At 53.6% G+C, this 19,955-nt stretch overlaps 1 protein-coding gene across 3 annotated transcripts in view; it reads left to right on the top strand.

Moving 5' to 3' along the window:
• Positions 1-315: 315 nt before the first annotated feature.
• AADAT (aminoadipate aminotransferase) overlaps positions 316-19,955 on the top strand; it is a 31,802-nt gene continuing 12,162 nt past the window's right edge. Inside the window, exons 1-5 of one of the 3 annotated variants that reach the window (XM_061560436.1) lie at positions 316-418; positions 6,560-6,633; positions 16,005-16,197; positions 18,883-19,015; positions 19,653-19,727. In XM_061560436.1, coding sequence (XP_061416420.1) covers positions 6,567-6,633; positions 16,005-16,197; positions 18,883-19,015; positions 19,653-19,727 — 468 coding nt within the window. In that variant the 5' untranslated portion in view covers positions 316-418; positions 6,560-6,566. Of the gene's footprint in view, positions 419-3,668; positions 3,690-4,093; positions 4,135-6,559; positions 6,634-16,004; positions 16,198-18,882; positions 19,016-19,652; positions 19,728-19,955 lie in introns of those variants that run through there. The other 2 variants (XM_061560437.1, XM_061560435.1) reach the window with 2 other exon arrangements.

Genomic DNA, 19,955 nt, shown 5'->3' with positions numbered 1-19,955 from the left:
CACCCACTCAGTCACTCACCCACTCAGTCATCCACCATCCACTCAGTCACTCATCCACCCAGTCACTCACCCACACAGTCGCTCACCCACACAGTCACTCACCCACTCAGTCACCCACCCACTCAGTCACCCACCCACACAGTCACTCACCCACTCAGTCACTCACCCACTCAGTCACCCACCCCATGCATCATCTCAGTCACTGTCACCCAGTTCGGGGACACCCCGCTTAGCCCCGCCCCCACCGCTCTTCACCAATCGCAACGCAGAACGCGGCCACGTGACAGACACACCCCCTGCCCTGGCGCCGGGTTTCTTGGGTTTCACGCGGCGGCTGCTGACAAGTCACACGAGGATTTAGCATTTTAGCTCGTACGCCGCGCAGCAAACAGCAACATTCACACACCTTCAATCGCAGGTACACGCTGCCGATGTCGCTATCGACCACTGTTGTTGCCACAACAATGGTCGATTTAAATAAAACAACAACCACCTTCGCAGCGAATATTACAAATGTGGGCGAGCAAGATTCGTGCAAATTTTTATTTATTTAGTTCCAACGCCGTGTAATGGTTTGTTAATGCGAGTATTGCTCCGATGGTTGTTGTTGTTGTTGTTTTACTTGCATCCCACTGGGATTTTTGCACGCAGCGTTGGTGTACGGTGTTTTTTTCAGCAATATTTTGCGGTCTTTTCTTGGATTTTCTGTTTGCACTTAGTCACATATTCATTTAAGATTTTTTTGTTCATGTTTTTGTTTTTTGTTTGTTGCGGTTGCACCCGATTCAAGAGCCGAATGTGCTCACAGGGCTCTACCTAATACATGAACTTGAACTTGACACGTCGCTGCAGCAAAGACGCTGTGCGACGTTGACTTGGCGCCTCGGGGCATCGACCCCGACGAAGCGAGTGGACCAATAGGGCGCGCGAGTCGAATCGACGGCCTCCAATCTACGGAGTTGATTTCCTTTCGCGAGAATCGATTGCCGAGATTTAAAAAAAAGTTGGGATGAGTGAGCGTGGTGTTTGTTGGTGGTGGTGGATGTGGTGGGTGAGCGTGGTGGTGGTGGTGGGTGAGCGTGGTGGTGGTGGTGGGTGAGCGTGGTGGTGGTGGTGGGTGAGCGTGGTGGTGGTGGTGGTGGGTGGTGGGTGAGCGTGGTGGTGGTGGTGGTGGGTGAGCGTGGTGGTGGTGGTGGTGGGTGAACGTGGTGGTGGGTGAGCGTGGTGGTGGTGGTGGGTGAGCGTGGTGGTGGTGGTGGTGGGTGAGCGTGGTGGTGGTGGTGGTGGGTGAGCGTGGTGGTGGTGGTGGTGGGTGAGCGTGGTGGTGGTGGTGGGTGAGCGTGGTGGTGGTGGTGGGTGAGCGTGGTGGTGGTGGTGGGTGAGCGTGGTGGTGGTGGGTGAGCGTGGTGGTGGTGGTGGTGGGTGAGCGTGGGGGGGTGGTGGTGGGTGAGCGTGGGGTGGGTGAGCGTGGTGGTGGTGGGGGTGGGTGAGCGTGGTGGTGGTGGTGGTGGGTGAGCGTGGTGGTGGTGGGTGAGCGTGGTGGTGGTGGGTGAGCGTGGTGGTGGTGGTGGGTGAGCGTGGTGATGGTGGGTGGTGGGTGAGCGTGGTGGTGGTGGTGGGTGAGCGTGGTGGTGGTGGGTGGTGGGTGAGCGTGGTGGTGGTGGTGGTGGGTGAGCGTGGTGGTGGTGGGTGAGCGTGGTGGTGGTGGTGGTGGGTGAGCGTGGTGGTGGTGGTGGTGGGTGAGCGTGGTGGTGGTGGTGGTGGGTGAGCGTGGTGGTGGTGGTGGGTGAGCGTGGTGGTGGTGGTGGGTGAGCGTGGTGGTGGTGGTGGTGGGTGAGCGTGGTGGTGGTGGTGGTGGTGGGTGAGCGTGGGGGTGGGTGAGCGTGGTGGTGGTGGTGGGTGAGCGTGGTGGTGGTGGTGGGTGAGCGTGGTGGTGGTGGGTGGTGGGTGAGCATGGTGGTGGTGGTGGGTCAGCGTGGTGGTGGTGGTGGGTGAGCGTGGTGGTGGTGGGTGGTGGGTGAGCGTGGTGGTGGTGGTGGTGGGTGAGCGTGGTGGTGGTGGTGGTGGGTGAGCGTGGTGGTGGTGGTGGTGGGTGAGCGTGGTGGTGGTGGTGGTGGGTGAGCGTGGTGGTGGTGGTGGTGGGTGAGCGTGGTGGTGGTGGTGGTGGGTGAGCGTGGTGGTGGTGGTGGGTGAGCGTGGTGGTGGTGGTGGGTGAGCGTGGTGGTGGTGGTGGGTGAGCGTGGTGGTGGTGGTGGTGGGGTGAGCGTGGTGGTGGTGGTGGTGGTGGGTGAGCGTGGGGGTGGGTGAGTGTGGTGGTGGTGGTGGTGGGTGAGCGTGGTGGTGGTGGTGGGTGAGCGTGGTGATGGTGGTGGGTGAGCGTGGTGGTGGTGGTGGTGGTGGGTGAGCGTGGTGGTGGTGGTGGTGGGTGAGCGTGGTGGTGGTGGGTGAGCGTGGTGGTGGTGGTGGGTGAGCGTGGTGGTGGTGGGTGAGCGTGGTGGTGGTGGTGGGTGAGCGTGGTGATGGTGGTGGGTGAGCGTGGTGGTGGTGGTGGTGGTGGTGGGTGAGCGTGGTGGTGGTGGTGGTGGGTGAGCGTGGTGGTGGTGGGTGAGCGTGGTGGTGGTGGTGGGTGAGCGTGGTGGTGGTGGTGGGTGAGCGTGGTGGTGGTGGGTGAGCGTGGTGGTGGTGGTGGTGGGTGAGCCTGGGGGTGGGTGAGCGTGGTGGTGGTGGTGGTGGGTGAGCATGGTGGTGGGTGAGCGTGGTGGTGGGTGAGCGTGGTGGTGGTGGTGGGTGAGCGTTGGTGGTGGGTGAGCGTGGTGGTGGGTGGTGGGTGAGCGTGGGTGGTGGTGGATGAGTGTGGTGGTGGTGGTGGGTGGTGGGTGAGCGTGGTGGTGGTGGGTGAGCGTGGTGGTTGGTGAGCGTGGTGGTGGTGGTGGTGGGTGAGCGTGGTGGTGGTGGGTGAGCGTGGTGGTGGTGGTGGGTGAGCGTGGTGGTGGGTGAGCGTGGTGGTGGTGGTGGGTGAGTGTGGTGGTGGTGGTGGGTGAGCGTGGTGGTGGTGGTGGGTGAGCGTGGTGGTGGGTGAGCGTGGTGGTGGTGGTGGTGAGCGTGGTGGTGGTGGTAGTGGTGGTGGGTGAGCGTGATGGTGGTGGGTGAGCGTGGTGGTGACACAGTGGGGGATACAGCTGGTGTGCATCTACCGGTCATCTCAGTCAGCAGACTCATGGCACCTGCTGGGTATGTCCCGAGACCTTCCTGTCAGCGAGCCTTCAACACTTCACGTGGCTTCAAAGTGCACCTAGCCTGGCACAAGTGCCGTTGCGACAAAGTGGCGAATGGCGAGTGTCGTGGTGCAAGTGGTGTGTTGGATTGGTGTGAGTGGCAATGTATGTGTGTTGAACTTCTTTCGCACCGTACGTAGCCAAATCGTGATATTCGGAGCTCCGGGGAAGCGTCAATGTAGACTGTCAGCGCATTTCACTACGAACCCCTCTTACGGCCAACACCAGTGACGAATATCTGAACCGGTGCTGGGCCTCCCCTAGGTCGACTCAGTCTGAAATGAGTCCCTGGTGCTGTGTGTAGTAAACATCGCCACTGGGGAGACAAAGGCGGCCGGGCGTGGTTCTGGTCACTCGTGCGCCGTTCCAACCTTCCTGGGTCCTCGCTAACAGCACTTGCATCAACAACAGCAGGTTGAAGGCTACACGGGGGGCATCGTTGTATTTGTATGAATGATGTTCGTGAGTGGGTCAGGGTCAGGGTCAGGGTATGTACTCCCTGCAACCTTAATTTTTCGTGCACGAATATTGATCTTTCTATTCCTCTGTATATTTGACCACAACATTAAATCGTACAAAAACAGAAACATTTTGACAAACAACTTTTAGTTTAGACATTAAAACCCACTCGAATGTCATAAAGGTTCATTGTCTGAAACAATTTCAAATACTAACATGAATAATTAGCGAATTTATACTGACCTATTAATAGAAACTCCACGTAATCAATAACAGGTTTATTCATCTCATGTTTAATTATTTATTCGGGCCCTTTACTTAACCAGGCGAGGCTCCAGTGTGGCATTTTGCAGAGCAGATCTTCCCTCTGTGTGTGTCTGTGCTTGCTCAAGATGGAGAGGTATGCGAATTGTGTATGCTTGTTAAGCGGTTAAGTGTATGCTTTGTAGTACAGTGTTGTATAGTATGGGGAGTGGTGGTATTATGAGCCCAGCGAAATTACTTGGATTCTTGGCAACTGCTAATGCCAGTGGCGACCACCCATCACCAAAACCCGCCTTGATTTAGGAATGTACCGTATTAGCAACGTGTTGTAACATTACTTTACGACGAGGAGATAAACCTTTGCTCTGCAACATAAAATAAGCAAACGCGATTTTAAGACTCTATTCGCGATCTTGTACTTGGTTATTTAAAAATAAAATGCCAAGATAATTATGTTTTGTTAGGGCTTTTTAGATTTTGTAGAATTTTATTAAAATTCTGGAAAAATAAATATTTTGATGGAGCACAAATTGAATTTTTTTTGGAGCAATTTTAAAAGAACCGGGTCAGTCTCTTGTCGTCCTTACTCTCACCTCTTCGGTGTCACAATCAATGGTATGTCTTTGAACGTCTCTTACTCTTCACGTGGCAGTGGCCCATAGGTCGACGAACAACAGAGTTATTTATGGGATGGAGAGAAAGCCCAGCCAGCAATCGGCCAGGAAACTGGAGGAATGTATTATTTTTTTAATACAGTAAACCCTCTATTCACGAGGGTTACGTTCTTGAAAACGCTCGCGTGTAGAATTCGCAAACGAAGAAACCTTAATTCTAGATTTGAAGCATTCGTGACTGCAAGGATTCATACTCTTAGGGTTTTTTCGGTAAAGTCACGTACGTAAAAATAAATAATACAAATAAAAAATAAAACTTATTTTATTTCTATTATAATTTATTTTTATTATTTATTTTTACCTACGTGACTTTACCGAAAAAACCCAAGAGTATGAAGAAACCTTGTTCAACGCGAAAAATGGTAGGAGTGAAATTAGGGGGGAAATGGTAAATGTTTAATAATGACTACAATAATAACTAATATATTATAAAGGACAATGTGTTTTTTTGTATTACCTTTGATGATGATTTGACTAAGATGGTGGTGATGGTGAGTAATTAAGGAGGATAACTCCTCTCTGATTTGCATTTGCGTTATTTTTCATGGACCTCAGTCGACTCGTTTATACCGAAATTTCGCCCTACCGCAGACGCACTCCCAGCGGTATCTCGCCTATCTAGCACTTTTTATCTTTTCACTCAAACTCATATTTTGGTGTCGATGGTCTGACACGTACACTTGCGAATACTGGAGTCCAGTGGCTCGCGAATTGCAAATTGGTGTACATTTAGTAAATCGCGAATACGCGAAACCCGCAAATCCAAAACTCGCGTATAGCAAGGGTTTACTGTACTATAAATATTGTTGTTGTAGCATACATTTAGGTATACATATATACGTATATACAACATCCTGATTTTTCAATACATCAGCTTAGGGGCCTTCTGGCACCAATGTATCGATCTCTCTGGCCTCTGAATGTATGTGCTATGAAGAAAGACCATTGCCTAAAACGTCACCTATTATATACGTTTCTTTCTAAGGCCACAGTGTTATTGAGTGTGTTGAGTTTTTTGTTGTAAATACTGTAGTATTTGTAGGTGTATGGGCACATATTTGGTTCGATGTGTGTTGGGTGGATGGATCAGTGGCTCATACCGCGGTCCTGGATTCCCAGGGTTTCTTGCCCACAAAGATCACCAGTGACAATTGGAATCTGGTATATGTGTGTGTGTTTATAGTTGTGGTATGTGTAGTATTGGGGGAACCGGCAATGCAGCGTTTAGTGCATTGCGTTACGAATCCAGCAACCCGAGTTCGATTTCTGATCACGGCCATCACCAGTGACGGTTATCAGAACAAGTCATGGGCTTCCCCTAGGTTAACTCGGCCTCAATTGAGTACCTGGTGCATTGTGTAAAGATAGCTACTGGGGAGACAAAGGCGGCCGGGTGTGGTGCTGGCCACTCACCTCCTGTGTCATGCCAGCCTTCATAGGTGCTCGCTAACAACACTTGCCTCAACAGTCTGTTAAAGCTATAGTGGAGATCTTTGTCTTTTGATGTGTGTACTGTGTGTGTATGGTTATGTTATGTGCATGTGCGTACTGTTTGTGCATGGTTATCATATTTGTTCATGGTTATGGTGTGTGTGTGCTGTGTGTATGTATGCTATGTGTGTATGTATATGTTGAACTTCTTTCGTACCGTACGTAGCCAACCGTGATAATCGGAGGTGCGGAGGAAGGACAACAAACTAAACACAAAAATAATTTCTTTCTAAATTAGTTGTCAATCTATATTTAAAAGTGCATAGCTCCAGTGGCTTCCTAATATCGAAAGGAATAGCGTTCCAGACGGCCGCAGTAGCACATCAGAAAGCGCGTGATGCACTGACCATCTTTGTTCGATGGCTTTGGTGTGTGCCCTGTGTGTGTGTGGAGAAGGCGGGAGATGAATTATTCACGCTTCATCAATGCAGTGAGCGCTGCGAGACGCACATCCCCCATCCGGGCTCTGAGTAAGGAATGCACGTGCATGCATTTACATGTGTAAAGTAGTAACTCGGCAGGAGACGACTTCACGGGTAGCACACTCTTTATTTTCACCAACTTGTAGTTACACGGATGACTAACACCCTACTTCGTTACACGGGTGACCAACACCCACTTAGCTACACGGGTGACGGACACCCACTCAACTACAACTTCGTTACACGGGTGACCAACACCCACTTAGCTACACGGGTGACCAACACCCACTCAGCTACACGGGTGACCAACACCCACTCAGCTACACGGGTGACTAACACCCACTCAGCTACACGGGTGACCAACACCCACTCAGCTACACGGGTGACTAACACCCACTCAGCTACACGGGTGACCAACACCCACTCAGCTGTACTGACACGGGCTCTTACGCCCTGTAGCCTTCCGGGACACACCCAGCCGGGGTGCCCGTCTCGGCTCTGGGTACCACCGTCCCGACCCACACGGGCGTCGGACTACGGTCCCCCCAGTCTCGGCTCCGAGCCACACAGGGCCCCTACCTCCTCCACCCCGTCTTCGGTCTTCAACTGGTTAACACTGACCACGAGTGCTCTCGCGCGTCCCCCTTTATACCCCTCCTGCGGACGTCGCTGAGAGTACTCACTTATCTGACCAATCACTGCGCACTCGCTACGATCCTCTTTTCCCAGCTTGTGTGAGCGCGCCTCACCACCGGCGCGCGCGTCCATGCCACGCCCACACCGCGTGCCCAACCCCGCGCCCCGTGATCCATCACTGCCGGCGCACGTCAATACCACCACTACATCACCCCCTACCACATAGCTCGCAGCCGACCCGGCTGCTAATAAAACCTACAACACCCCTTCACCCCCATGTGTGCCCCGTAACATAACACAAACCCTAACAACACAACATGAACACCGCAATCCGCAAAACCCAGCAACCGCCACACCCGCAACAAGAACAACATGCACAATCCAGCGAGTGGCAACGATACTGTGTATGCGGAAAGAGTAACAATAAAAAAAAATTCTTTAATCATTTTCTCTTCTTTTCTCTCCGACTCATGCAGCGTCCCAATGTCCGAGCGTCCCTTGAACGGGACATTACCCCGGCAGAGGGGGAAGCCGGCAACGAAGTCGGGCTTTAACAAAAAAAGAATTTTTTTTTTTTTCATGAAAAGTGTTGCGTCCTTGACCGAGTCCGCCTTGCCGGACCGTCGTACGGCACAGGACGCAGTTGGCCATCCGGCGGCGCCGGCAGTTCAGGAAGGCATGGGCCAGGCATCGGGGCTCCGTGCGAGCCGCGGGGTTCCGGTTCCCGACGGTCAACAGCCGTCAGGTCCGAGACACCTGGGGGTGGGTCAGGTGGAGACACGTGAGGATCAGCCTGCGACACATCCCTCCCCGAGTCGACGGTCACATCACACGCTCGGTCGTCACGGCACAACCCGGGGTCACGCGGCGCCGCGTAGGGTTTCAGTCGGGAGGAGTGCACGTACCAACGGCGTTTTCCCCATTTAATCTGTATACTCTGGGGTCGTGCAACCCGCACAATTTCCACCGGTCCCCTCCATGGTCTCAACAGTTTGGGGGACGTAGCCAACGGTGCGTGTGGACAATGCAGCCAGGCCTTATCGCCCGGTTCCCAATTGTGCGTATGCACCTTCCGTTCATGCAATCGCTCGTTCGCGATCTGCCGAGAGCGTGAATTCAATCTCGCAGCCTCTCGCGCCTCAGCCAATTTGGCGATGTTAAACTTAATGTGGTCTGCCAATTTAGATTTCGCACGTGGCTGTGAAATCCCCAGTTGGACGTCCATGGCCGGATCAGCCTCCCGCCCATACATCAGAAAAAATGGAGAAAACCCCGTCGCCGCATGGGGTGCCATCCGATAGGCCGCTAGTACCCCCGGTACCTGTAAGTCCCAATCCACCTGGTCGTCGCATACCTGTTGGCACAGCATAGACGTAATCGTCCTGTTCAGACGTTCAACCATACCGTCAGTCTGCGGGTGGTACGGGGAGGTACGTACTTTCTTTGTACCCAACAGGTCGCACACCTCGCGCAACAAAACACTCGAAAAGTTTTTCCCTTGATCCGTCAGCAAGCGTTCGGGGGCGCCTTTGTCCAAAACGTAACCTTGGACAAAGGCGTCCGCCACTGCCGCAGCCGACTGGTTGGCGAGTGGCCACGCCATGGGCCAGCGGGTGAAGTACTCTACGCCAACCAGCAGGAACTTATTTCCCCGAGGTGTAGTGGGAAAGGGCCCCAAGATGTCTAGCGCGACCAATTCGTTCGTGCGCGAAACTTGAATGGATTGAAGCGGTGGATTAGCCGCTATTGGTGGCGGTTTTCTTTTAGCGCACCCTACACACCCCTTAAGAATGTTCGCCACGTCACTGACCATCCCAGGCCAATAGTAGTCTCGCTGAATGAGGGCGAGCGTTTTGTGAAACCCCAGATGCATGAGTCGTTCATGGGCAGCCAGGACGACCTTACCCCGTACAGCAACCGGCACCACAAGCATGTGACGCCGGGACATGGAGTCCCACTTCATCAAGAGGCCCTGTCTGCACACCCAGGAACCGACCCGCGTTTCCCCGCCCTCGGGAACGTTAACCTTCCGACGTAGCGCGAGTAGGGAGCTGTCGGCCATTTGCAGACGGCCCCACTCGATGAGAGGCAATGCTAACAGCGAGTCCCTCCCCGTGGGGGCGTCGACCCCCGTAGTATCCGTGGCGGCTAGCACCACTTCCGCGGGGACATCGACAGAAGGTTTACACCGCGCCGATCCCAACTGACATGCGCATTCCGTACGCGTCGGCAACCGTGACAATGCATCCGCATTCGAGTGGCGCAACCCCTTGCGGTAAATCGTCGTGAATTGGTAGTCCTGAAGGACCTCCAACCATCGGGACAATTGGCCGGATGGCTGCGCCACCCGCATAGCGTATTGGAGAGCCGCATGGTCCGTGCGAACCGTAAAGTGACGGCCATACAGATACGGCCTGAATTGCTGTATAAAAAACACAATCGCCAGCAATTCACGCCGTGTCACGCAGTAGCGTTGTTCCGCGGGGGACAGAACCCTGCTACCGTAGGCGACCACCCGTTCGACCCCCCCGACCACCTGTGAGAGCACTCCCCCGATACCCGTGTTACTGGCATCCGTGTCGAGCACAAACGGTTGCGTGAAATCGGGGTAACACAAGGGGGGAGCCTGCACCAAGGCGTCACGAAGGGAGCAGAACGCGGCCTCCTCCTCCGGCCCCCAGTGAAACCGCACCCCTTTAGCCGTCAAGGCGTGCAGGGGCCTGGCTATGGTGGCAAACTGTTTGACAAAACGACGGTAATAGGAGGCAAATCCTATGAAGCTGCGGACTTCAGTAACAGAGGTCGGTGTTGGCCATGAGCCGACGCATTGCGTCTTAGCAGGGTCCGTCGAGATCCCCGAACGGCTAACGATATGGCCCAAATACCTGACCGATTCCCGAAGCAGAAAACATTTAGCCGGTTTAAATTTAAGCTTCGCGGAACGCATCCTGAGAAACACTGCCCTCAGTCGCTGGAGGTGCTCCTCAAAAGTTCGGCTGAAAACGATGATATCATCGAGGTAAATCAAACAGGTGTCCCATTGAAGGCCTGACAAAACCAATTCCATGAGCCTCTGGAACGTGGCAGGAGCGGAATGTAAACCCATGGGCAATCGGTTGAACTCAAATAGGCCTCCCGGTGTCCGGAAAGCGGTTTTAGGTTTTGATTCGTCATCGAGGGGCAATTGCCAAAATCCCGAAAGCAAATCGAGCGTCGAAAAAAACTGTGCTCCTGCCAAGGCATCCAGCGACTCATCCATCCTGGGGAGCGGATACGCATCGGCCATTGATATTTTGTTTAGGCGGCGGAAATCAACACAGAACCGCAGGGATCCATCCTGTTTTTTAACCAAGACGATAGGAGCACCCCACGGACTGGAAGAGGGCGCAATGATGTCGGCCGCCAACATGTCATTTACTGCCGACTGCACATGCTCCTTCTCGGCTGGACTGAGCCGGAAGGGATTCTGTCGAATAGGGGCCGCGTCCCCAGTCTCTATGTGGTGGCGCAACAGGTCTGTGCAGCCAATGTCGTACTTGTGCCTGCTAAACACGTCAGCGAACTCGAGCAGCAAGCCCCTCAATGCACCCAACTGCACACTGGACAAGGTACTGGACCCGGCACACAACGAGTCCAACCACTCCGTCCCCTCCTCACTTTGGGGATGCGTATCGACATGCGAATCGGCGTGAGCAACGAGCTGTTCCTCGACGGGTAGCGGCGCGGCGTGAGCGAGCACCGTTCCCTGCGTAATCACGGCCGGCCGCGACCCCGTATTCAGGACCACAACGAACGGCTCACTGTCCCCTCTCACCATGGTCTGGGCCACCGCTAAGTCGAGGTCCCCTTTAGCTCTGTTAGACGGCCCCAATAGAACTCCCTGCGCCCCCGCATCCGCCCCAAGGGGTTTTCTCAACCGAAGGGGTACCAACATTTGCGATCCCGGGGGCACCCGTACAGTCCGGGTTGCCAGCGCCTGCACCGTCGCACAAGCCGTGCGTATCTTATTTGGACTCTTCAAAAACTCAACCCGCCGACCCGACGGAAGCTCAATGCAGGCCTGGTCTATGAGAATTTTTATGGGCATTTTAGACAGAAAGTCCGTGCCTAGTAGACAAGGAACGGCCAACGATGATGATACAAAAATAGGACCCGCCAATTTAATGTCGCCAATACAAATATTCGCCCGAATCTGGCCGATGATTCCCAAAGATCCCCCGTTTGCCGCGTAAAATGGTACGTCCACCGGCAGAAGTGGTCGACATTGTACGGGAAGAATATTATAAATAAGGTCCGAAATAATAGTGGCCGACGCACCCGTGTCCACGAGCACCCGGACCTCAACCCCGTCAATGTACCCCGTTACCACGGACGACCCGGCCGACGCAGCCACAATCCTGTGGGCCAATTCGGACCACTCGACTGCCTTCGGGCCGTACGCGGACCCCTCTCGCCGAACCGAACCCCCGGCGCCCATACACGGTCCCCCCACCGCTAAGCGGCGACCCGAACGTGCCGTGCGTGTGGACCGAACGTGTGAGGTGCCGCGACTTGCCGGGTTCAGTTGGGATGTCTTGAGTCCCTGGTCGTCGTCCGGACGTGGTCCCGCGGTGCGTTGACGCGGGGCCCGGCACCCGGACGCGACGTGGCCCCGAAGGCCGCAGTTGTAGCAGACGACGAGGGACGTCGTAGGTTTCGGTTGCTCCAACTTGCGGGAGGAGCGTGTGGGCGAACGACCTCCCGTTCTCCACTCCCCCGGCCTCGAACCAGCGAAGGCCTCCTCCCGAGGCACAGCAGGCTGAGGTCCGATGATCGTGGCGGCCGGTGCCCCGTTCTCCACCGATGCGCAGACGACCGTCGGCTTCCGCTGTAGGACCTCGTAAGCGTGGATACTCGTGGCAATCCCCAGGGAGCAGATGTCCATCTCGTCCGCCGTATTAATGGGAACTCCCAATCCGTGAGCCAGCGCCAGCAGCTGCTCCGTCACCATGGCGTCCTTCCCCTCCTTGTCCATGCGGGGAAAAGCTGAATCCGCCAGGGCGAGCAGCGCCGTGCGATAGGCGAGCGTTGTTTCTCCAACCACCTTCCGCCGATCGTAGAACTGGTGGCGACAGGTCGAGGGCGGCCCGAACACCTTGGCCAACAGGTGCAGCGCGGCCTGGAGCGTTGAGCGGGACGACCTCGGGGCAGACGTGAAGGCCGCAAGCGCGTCGTCGTCGAGCATCGCTGGCAGCGCGCGCAGGCCAGTGGTGTCGGACCACCCCGACATTTCTTGATGCGCGATGAACCGTCGCTGGAAGGCTCCCCAGTCGCCCCCGTCCGCCTTGAACACCGACAGCGCGGGCAATCGTTGCTGGAGAACTCGATCGTCGTCGTCGTCGTTGGAACGATTTTCCCGCGCGCCGCTGTGGTTGTAGAAAATGTCGGCTCCCTCTGCAGGCGCAAAATGGAGAGCTCCGGCGCTCGCCGATGACGCGGGCTGCGCTGTGTGGAGACCTCTGGCCACGTGGTGTCCGCGTTTCCCGCCAACCGGAGGCGGACCCTCAAAAATGGCGCCAACTCCCAAACTTTTGGCGCGAAACGCCTTATGGCGGGAACCCTCCAGCCGCGCCGCCTCTTCCAACCCCGCAGGCGTTCCACCGGCCGCTGGAACGGAGATCTCCGCCAAGATCGCAGCGGCGGCGAGCAGCAACTCCGCCAGGCGGGAGTGTGCGTCCTGCAGGCTGGTGTCGGAGGCGGGCGGAGCATCGGCCATTTCCGCGAAGTGCTGCATCGGCGGCAACTCCTCGTCCTCTCCTCCCGAGGGTGGTGTCACCGGTACGTCGTCGTCTCCCCGGTCTTGCACGTGGGAACGAGAAGTCTTCCTTGTGTCCATTCTCCTTGAAGACAGGTTTACTTCTGACGCCAGTTGTAAAGTAGTAACTCGGCAGGAGACGACTTCACGGGTAGCACACTCTTTATTTTCACCAACTTGTAGTTACACGGATGACTAACACCCTACTTCGTTACACGGGTGACCAACACCCACTTAGCTACACGGGTGACGGACACCCACTCAACTACAACTTCGTTACACGGGTGACCAACACCCACTTAGCTACACGGGTGACCAACACCCACTCAGCTACACGGGTGACCAACACCCACTCAGCTACACGGGTGACTAACACCCACTCAGCTACACGGGTGACCAACACCCACTCAGCTACACGGGTGACTAACACCCACTCAGCTACACGGGTGACCAACACCCACTCAGCTGTACTGACACGGGCTCTTACGCCCTGTAGCCTTCCGGGACACACCCAGCCGGGGTGCCCGTCTCGGCTCTGGGTACCACCGTCCCGACCCACACGGGCGTCGGACTACGGTCCCCCCAGTCTCGGCTCCGAGCCACACAGGGCCCCTACCTCCTCCACCCCGTCTTCGGTCTTCAACTGGTTAACACTGACCACGAGTGCTCTCGCGCGTCCCCCTTTATACCCCTCCTGCGGACGTCGCTGAGAGTACTCACTTATCTGACCAATCACTGCGCACTCGCTACGATCCTCTTTTCCCAGCTTGTGTGAGCGCGCCTCACCACCGGCGCGCGCGTCCATGCCACGCCCACACCGCGTGCCCAACCCCGCGCCCCGTGATCCATCACTGCCGGCGCACGTCAATACCACCACTACACATGCATACATTCACATATACTGTATATACACCACACACTCATCTTCTTGGTTCTTTCGGTAAAGTCACGTAGAAGGGAAGTAATAAAATAATAAAAATGAAACATAATAAAATAATTCTCACGACGTTTCGGCTACAACGCAAGCAGCCGTCTTCAGGTGAAGAATGAGACGCTGCCAAGCTTGGAGCTTATATATAGGTGAAGAATGAGACACTGCCAAGCTTGGAGCTATATATAAGCTCCAAGCTTGGCAGTGTCTCATTCTTCACCTGAAGACGGCTGCTTGCGTTGTAGCCGAAACGTCGTGAGAATTATTTTATTATGTTTTATTTTTATTATTTTATTACTTCCCTTCTACGTGACTTTACCGAAAGAACCAAGAAGATGAATCCCTGCAGTCACGAAAGCTTTAAATCGAAACACCACACACTCGTCAATAAAGACACGTACATATACACTACAAATACCCACATGAAGACTGATGCGTAAACATACAACAACCGTAATTCACCACGACGCCATGGTGACATCACCACAGTGATTCTTCCAGATTAGGTGCACTTTGTGGCTAAGTGAAGTAACGAAGGATCACGAGCAGGAGGTTACAAAATAGGCCGATGTGTTATGGGTTAACTGAGATAATTGGCAGATGCACCAGCTTCACTTCCCACTGTGCCACCTTGCTGCCGTTTAGCTACTCGGCGCTCTGCTCGTTACTTTTTGTTTTTTTTCGGTAAAGTCACGTAGGTCAAAAATAAAATAAGTAAAAATTAAAACAACTAAATAAAATCACGACGTTTCGGGCGCAACACAAGCGTCCGTCTTCAGGTGGGGACAGACACGGCGAAAGAACAACCGCTTAAGATGTTGTGAAAGTTGCTCACACACCCTCTAGTTGTTGGTGGGTCGCTGCCTCCAACTTCCCAGGTGCAAATGAATGGAACATATACTGTATCCTATTGTTTATGAATACCGTGAAACGTTTGAATATTAATTGTTAACAGAAAGCAGTCACTTCCGAATGTTCGTTTAGCATGCATTCGGCCTAGAGTTCTCCGATCGCTGTTGGCTGATACCATAAGCAATCGAGGTGTAATTATATGAACTAAAGTACATACAGTAAATAACTCGTGAAATAAACATAAAATGAAGAAAACTCGCCAAATAAACATGGGAAAAAAGATAATTCTAAGCATATAAAATCAACAATTATGTAATGCTCCAAAAGGAAAAGAATGACATAATGTGACAAAAAATTCAGTTTACCTTAATCCTCGGTGAAGGCGGCGTTTTGCGGTATTCATCCGCAACCTCACAGTGCTGCACTATTTGCGCTTGCGTAAGTAACGCAAACATTTCTGCTCGTTGATTTTTTTTACCACGATTCATGGGAGCATTTCCGTAAAGTCGTATTTCCGCAAGTTGGCTCTTCCGCAACCCGGTCACTTAGTGTACACCATAGTCCGCCGCCAGGTTGCGTGTGGTGGAGTAAAGTTGGTATGCCCACCCTTCTGGCCAGTGTGGAAGAGTAGAACAACATATCCTCGAGAGGAGCTCTGCAGAGCTCCTGATACTGGTAGGAACCCACTGGTTCCACCAGCCCACAGGGGATTATTGTGTCCGTCCGTCATGCAGGGAGGGGTTGGGTGGGGAGGGAGGGGCTGGGTGGGGAGGGTGGGTGGGGCTGGGTGGGGAGAGGAGAGTGGGGTGGGGCTGGGTGGGGAGGGTGGGGCTGGGTGGGGGGTGGGAGGGGTGAGGCGTGGTGGGGAGGGGCTGGTCACCCCGTGGTGCCCTTATAAAACTCAACGTTTAACCTACTCACGCCGGCTTGTGCCCACCCTCACAGTCGGGCAATTTTGCGGAATACACCACGCCGCCGTTGACCCTGCAGGCCATTGACCGAGCAACCCAACGTTCCTACCAGCTCCCTCCGCAGGACAATGTGTTACTGGAGGTCCTTCTACCAGTAGTGGCGTGAGCAAGTAATTGCAGGGCTGCGTATTTATCGATATTGTATCTACACTTCACATATATCTACACGTGCACATGCAACGCCACGTTTCATTGTAACTTGCTTCCCTGTGTGTCCCCATTTGTCCGATTGTAGCTGACCTGCAGCTGAAGGCTCCACCGAGCCTCATCTCCCTGGCTACGGGGATGCCAAACCCCAACACGTTCCCATTTCTTGGGGTGAGCGTGGAGACACGGCCCCTGCACAGGGAGAAGCTACCCGGACCATCCCGTCTGAATTTCGACACCAAAACCGTTGCGAGGATGCTGCAGTACTCGCCCACGGATGGGTGCGTGGACTCGCAATATGGGAACACACACATGGAGACAAAAGGGGACATGCACAGAGACACTAAGGGACATACATGCATGGAGCCACAAACGTGGCGGAGGAAACAGAAAGAGACCAGTGAGCACACAAGGGCATGTGCACAGGGGCGCAGGGACACACGACACATGACTACATGTGCTAATATGTCAAAGACAAAGATCCCCCGTATAGCCTTAACAGACTGTAGGGGTCAAGTGTTGTAAGCGAGCACCTATGAAGGCCGGAACGTTACACGAGGGGGTGGGTGGCCAGCACCACGCCTGACCGCATTTGTCTCCCCAATGGTGATGTTTACACACCGCACCAGGTACTCAATTCAGGCTGAGTCGACCTAGGGGAGGCCCAGGACTGGTTTAGATAATCGTCACTGGTGTTGGCCGTGAGCGGGAATCGAACCCGGGTCGCCGGGTTCATAGCGCAGCGCACTAACTGCTACACTACCGCTCCCCACGATGTCAGAATGCACACACAGAGACATGGGGTGACATGGGGACATGTACAGGACATTTGTGGGATACACGGATGCCCACAGACACAAGTGATAACAGGAGATGCAATGTGAGCATGCAGGTGAATGCTCTCAGCTGTGTGTGTGTGGTTATAGTAGCATCGGTATTGCACTACAAATCCATGTTCGATTCCTGGACACGATGTATAGAATCAAAGGCAATTGGAATTTCAACCTGGCCTGAGCCTTCTCAAGGTAAACTGAGCCTCAAATGATCACCTGGTGCTTTGTCATTTGCCTTAGGGAGACCAAGATCTCATGTGCCATGTTGGTGCTTGCTTCACGAAATTTTCCCCTGCAGAAGCTGCACGGGGGATCTTCTTCTTTTGTGTGTGCCTACGTGTACAGGGAGCTGTTTGCACACTTGAATGAATGCGTAAATGCATGCATGTATGTGTAGTGACATTGGGGATGTCACTGTATGGTGCCGGCCTTAGAGGGCCATGGTGTGCAATGTACTTACATCGCGGACAGCATCCTGTGTGTTGCAGAGTGATGCCGACTCGAGCAGAGCACGGCGTGCGATGCACTGTCATCAGGCGGGTGTAGTGCCAGCCCTAGCGGGGCTTGGTGAGCGCTGGGATAGCGAGGGCACCACGCATGGCGTGCAGTGCGGGCTCCTACTAGAGGGAGCAGGAGAGTGTCAGCCCAGGGACAGGGTTGCCCCGGGCCATGGCACTCTGGTTGACCCCGTAGGCACGTGATCCGGAGTGTCCATAGGGAGGCCCCCAGGTGGGTGGGGGGGGGCTAGGGGGTGATCACGTCTCGAGAGGGATCGAGAGGGAGCTGGAACGCTCGAGAAGGTGGGCGGGGCCGAGGGTGGAGCAGCCCTGGCCCGGGAGGATAAAAGGTGGGTCCCCGGGAGGGACCGTGGTCGCTTCGTTCTGCAAGCTGGAAGCTCCACGTTCTACATCTGAAGAGGCACCAACACGTGGCCCGGGACCCGAGTATGGGTCCGGTCCGTCGTAGCCATAACTCCTGTATGGTGGTACAGTTAGCTGGGTGGTTACCCTTTGGTATACAGTAATCCCTCGCCACTTCGCGGTTCAAGTTTCGCGGCCTCAGTGCATCGCGGATTTTTCAAAAATATTCATCGAAAAATAAAAATTCAAAAATATCGCCATATCGGCAGCCGTATTGCGGAAAGCAGCGTTGTTTCATCGTGATGCGCGAGAGAAACGGTTTCCCAGGATGCCAGACAAAGAGAGAAACTCTCTCAGAGGCTTTGTACATACTGTACCCACGGGCACTCAGACAAGGCACGTGATTGGTTCCCGGCGCGAGATCGACGAATGAGAGCACGAGTGGATGTACAGTATCCCATGAGCTGATTGGCTGCGCATCATAATACGTATCGTATGAGAGAGAGAGAGTGAATGTATAATATTAAGGTTTTATAATTAAATAGATTTAAGTAAAATATATGTGAGTGAGTGAATGTCTAATATTAAAGTTTTATAATTAAATAGATTTAAGTAAAAAATATATATATAAAGTATAAATATACATATTTTAAACATTCTGGTACCCACACACACATATACAGAAATTCCTAGGGGGGCCAATCCTACTTCGCGTATTTTCACCTATCGCGAGGGGTTCCGGTCCCCATTAACCGCGATAAACGAGGGATCACTGTATACGTGTTGTGTAATAAATGTGTTGCCTCTGAAGGTCTGCGACTCGGTTGGACTCACTACATATATATTTGTATTGGTGTGTGTGCATTCACTCCGTGTCTTTGTGTGTGTATGTGTAGGGATAAGTGCATGTGTGTTTGCGTATATGCACTGTATTTGTATATGTGAGTGTGTTTGTACGTGCTTGCAGCGGCATATTCGCTTGTGCATTGCGCAACAAACCCGATGACCCAAGTTCGATTGCTTTCCATGGCTGGCTGACATCGGTGGTGAGCGATATCTGAACCGATCCGAGCCATCTGCTCGTTCGACTCAGTACCTGATGCATTGTGTGTACATTGGCACTGGGGAGACAAAGGTGACCGTGCGTGGTACTGGTGACACCACGACATCATTTGCCATGCCAGCCTTAATAGGCAATTGCTAACAGCACTTGCCCCAACTGTCTGTTAAAGGCTATATGGGGGATCTTTGTCTTTTGTGTGGTTGTGTGCAGCATCCCTGAGCTGATTGACTGGTTCAAGCAGCTGCAGACGAGGGTTCACAACCCCCCGACGCGCAAATTTGAATCCACAGACACCGAGATGACCGTGTGCATCACCACAGGCAGCCAGGAGGCGATTAGCAAGGTGTGCACACTGCACAGGGGCATACACATAGCATGTACATGCTGATGGCCAGGCCACCTGGAGTGCCCCCGATTTCTCCAAATCTCAGAAGATAAACACATTCAGGCCTCGATAATGTTTTATTTTCATTTACGAAGCTTTAAACCCACGCGGGAGAGCCTGGGATACACAGCCCAGGTATGTATTGACACCTAACAAGGTATCAGTGTTATGGGGTTATGTCTTCTTCTAGCCCATGCGTTTTGGTCTGATCAGTCGCATGGTTTCCCCACTACGTATGGCCTCAAAGTGCACCATCGTCCCAGCACAATTACCATGGTGATATCACTGCCCTTAAGTCATGAATCGTGACTTTAGTTGGAGATTGTTTTGTATTTGCACGTGTCTATGTTTAGAGAAGGTGAAACTGTGTAAGGGCTGTAGATATGGCGGTGCAGGGTAGAACGAGTAGCGAAAGAGCGAGAGTGAAATGGAAGGATGTGGTGGAACGAGATATGAGGACGATGGATGTGATTAGGGAAGAGGTGCAGCCTACGGAGAAAGAAAACCTGAGCAGTGGACCCCGTAGAGTAATGGGACTTTTGGCTGAGATGAAGAAGATACGTATTTGTATATTTGTCTGTATGACTGTGTCCAGGTGTTTGAGATGCTCATCACCCCAGGCGACTACGTGCTCATGGACACGCCAACATACCCGGGCACCCTCATCGCCGTGAGTTTTAGTTTATCCACATTGTATCCCAATTGTGCTATCAGCATTCTATCACAAGATGAAAAATGTACATTCAGAACTTCTACAGATAGGAGTGCACCACCCTGGATCAGACAACGGTCCCGTCATCACATAACTCTTTCTAAGATCTCTTTGTGAGACCTCTTTATCCACATCTTTAATATATCCTGCATGGAGTTTTTGTTTGTTTGTCAACCAACCAACATC

This window comes from Lethenteron reissneri, chromosome 26 (genome assembly GCF_015708825.2).
Source record: "Lethenteron reissneri isolate LAM-NWPU_2019-01 chromosome 26, ASM1570882v1, whole genome shotgun sequence".
NCBI classification, from domain to species: Eukaryota; Metazoa; Chordata; class Hyperoartia; order Petromyzontiformes; family Petromyzontidae; genus Lethenteron; species Lethenteron reissneri.
Note: the sequence above shows the minus strand (reverse complement) of the source record. Positions and strands in the feature narration are given on the sequence as shown.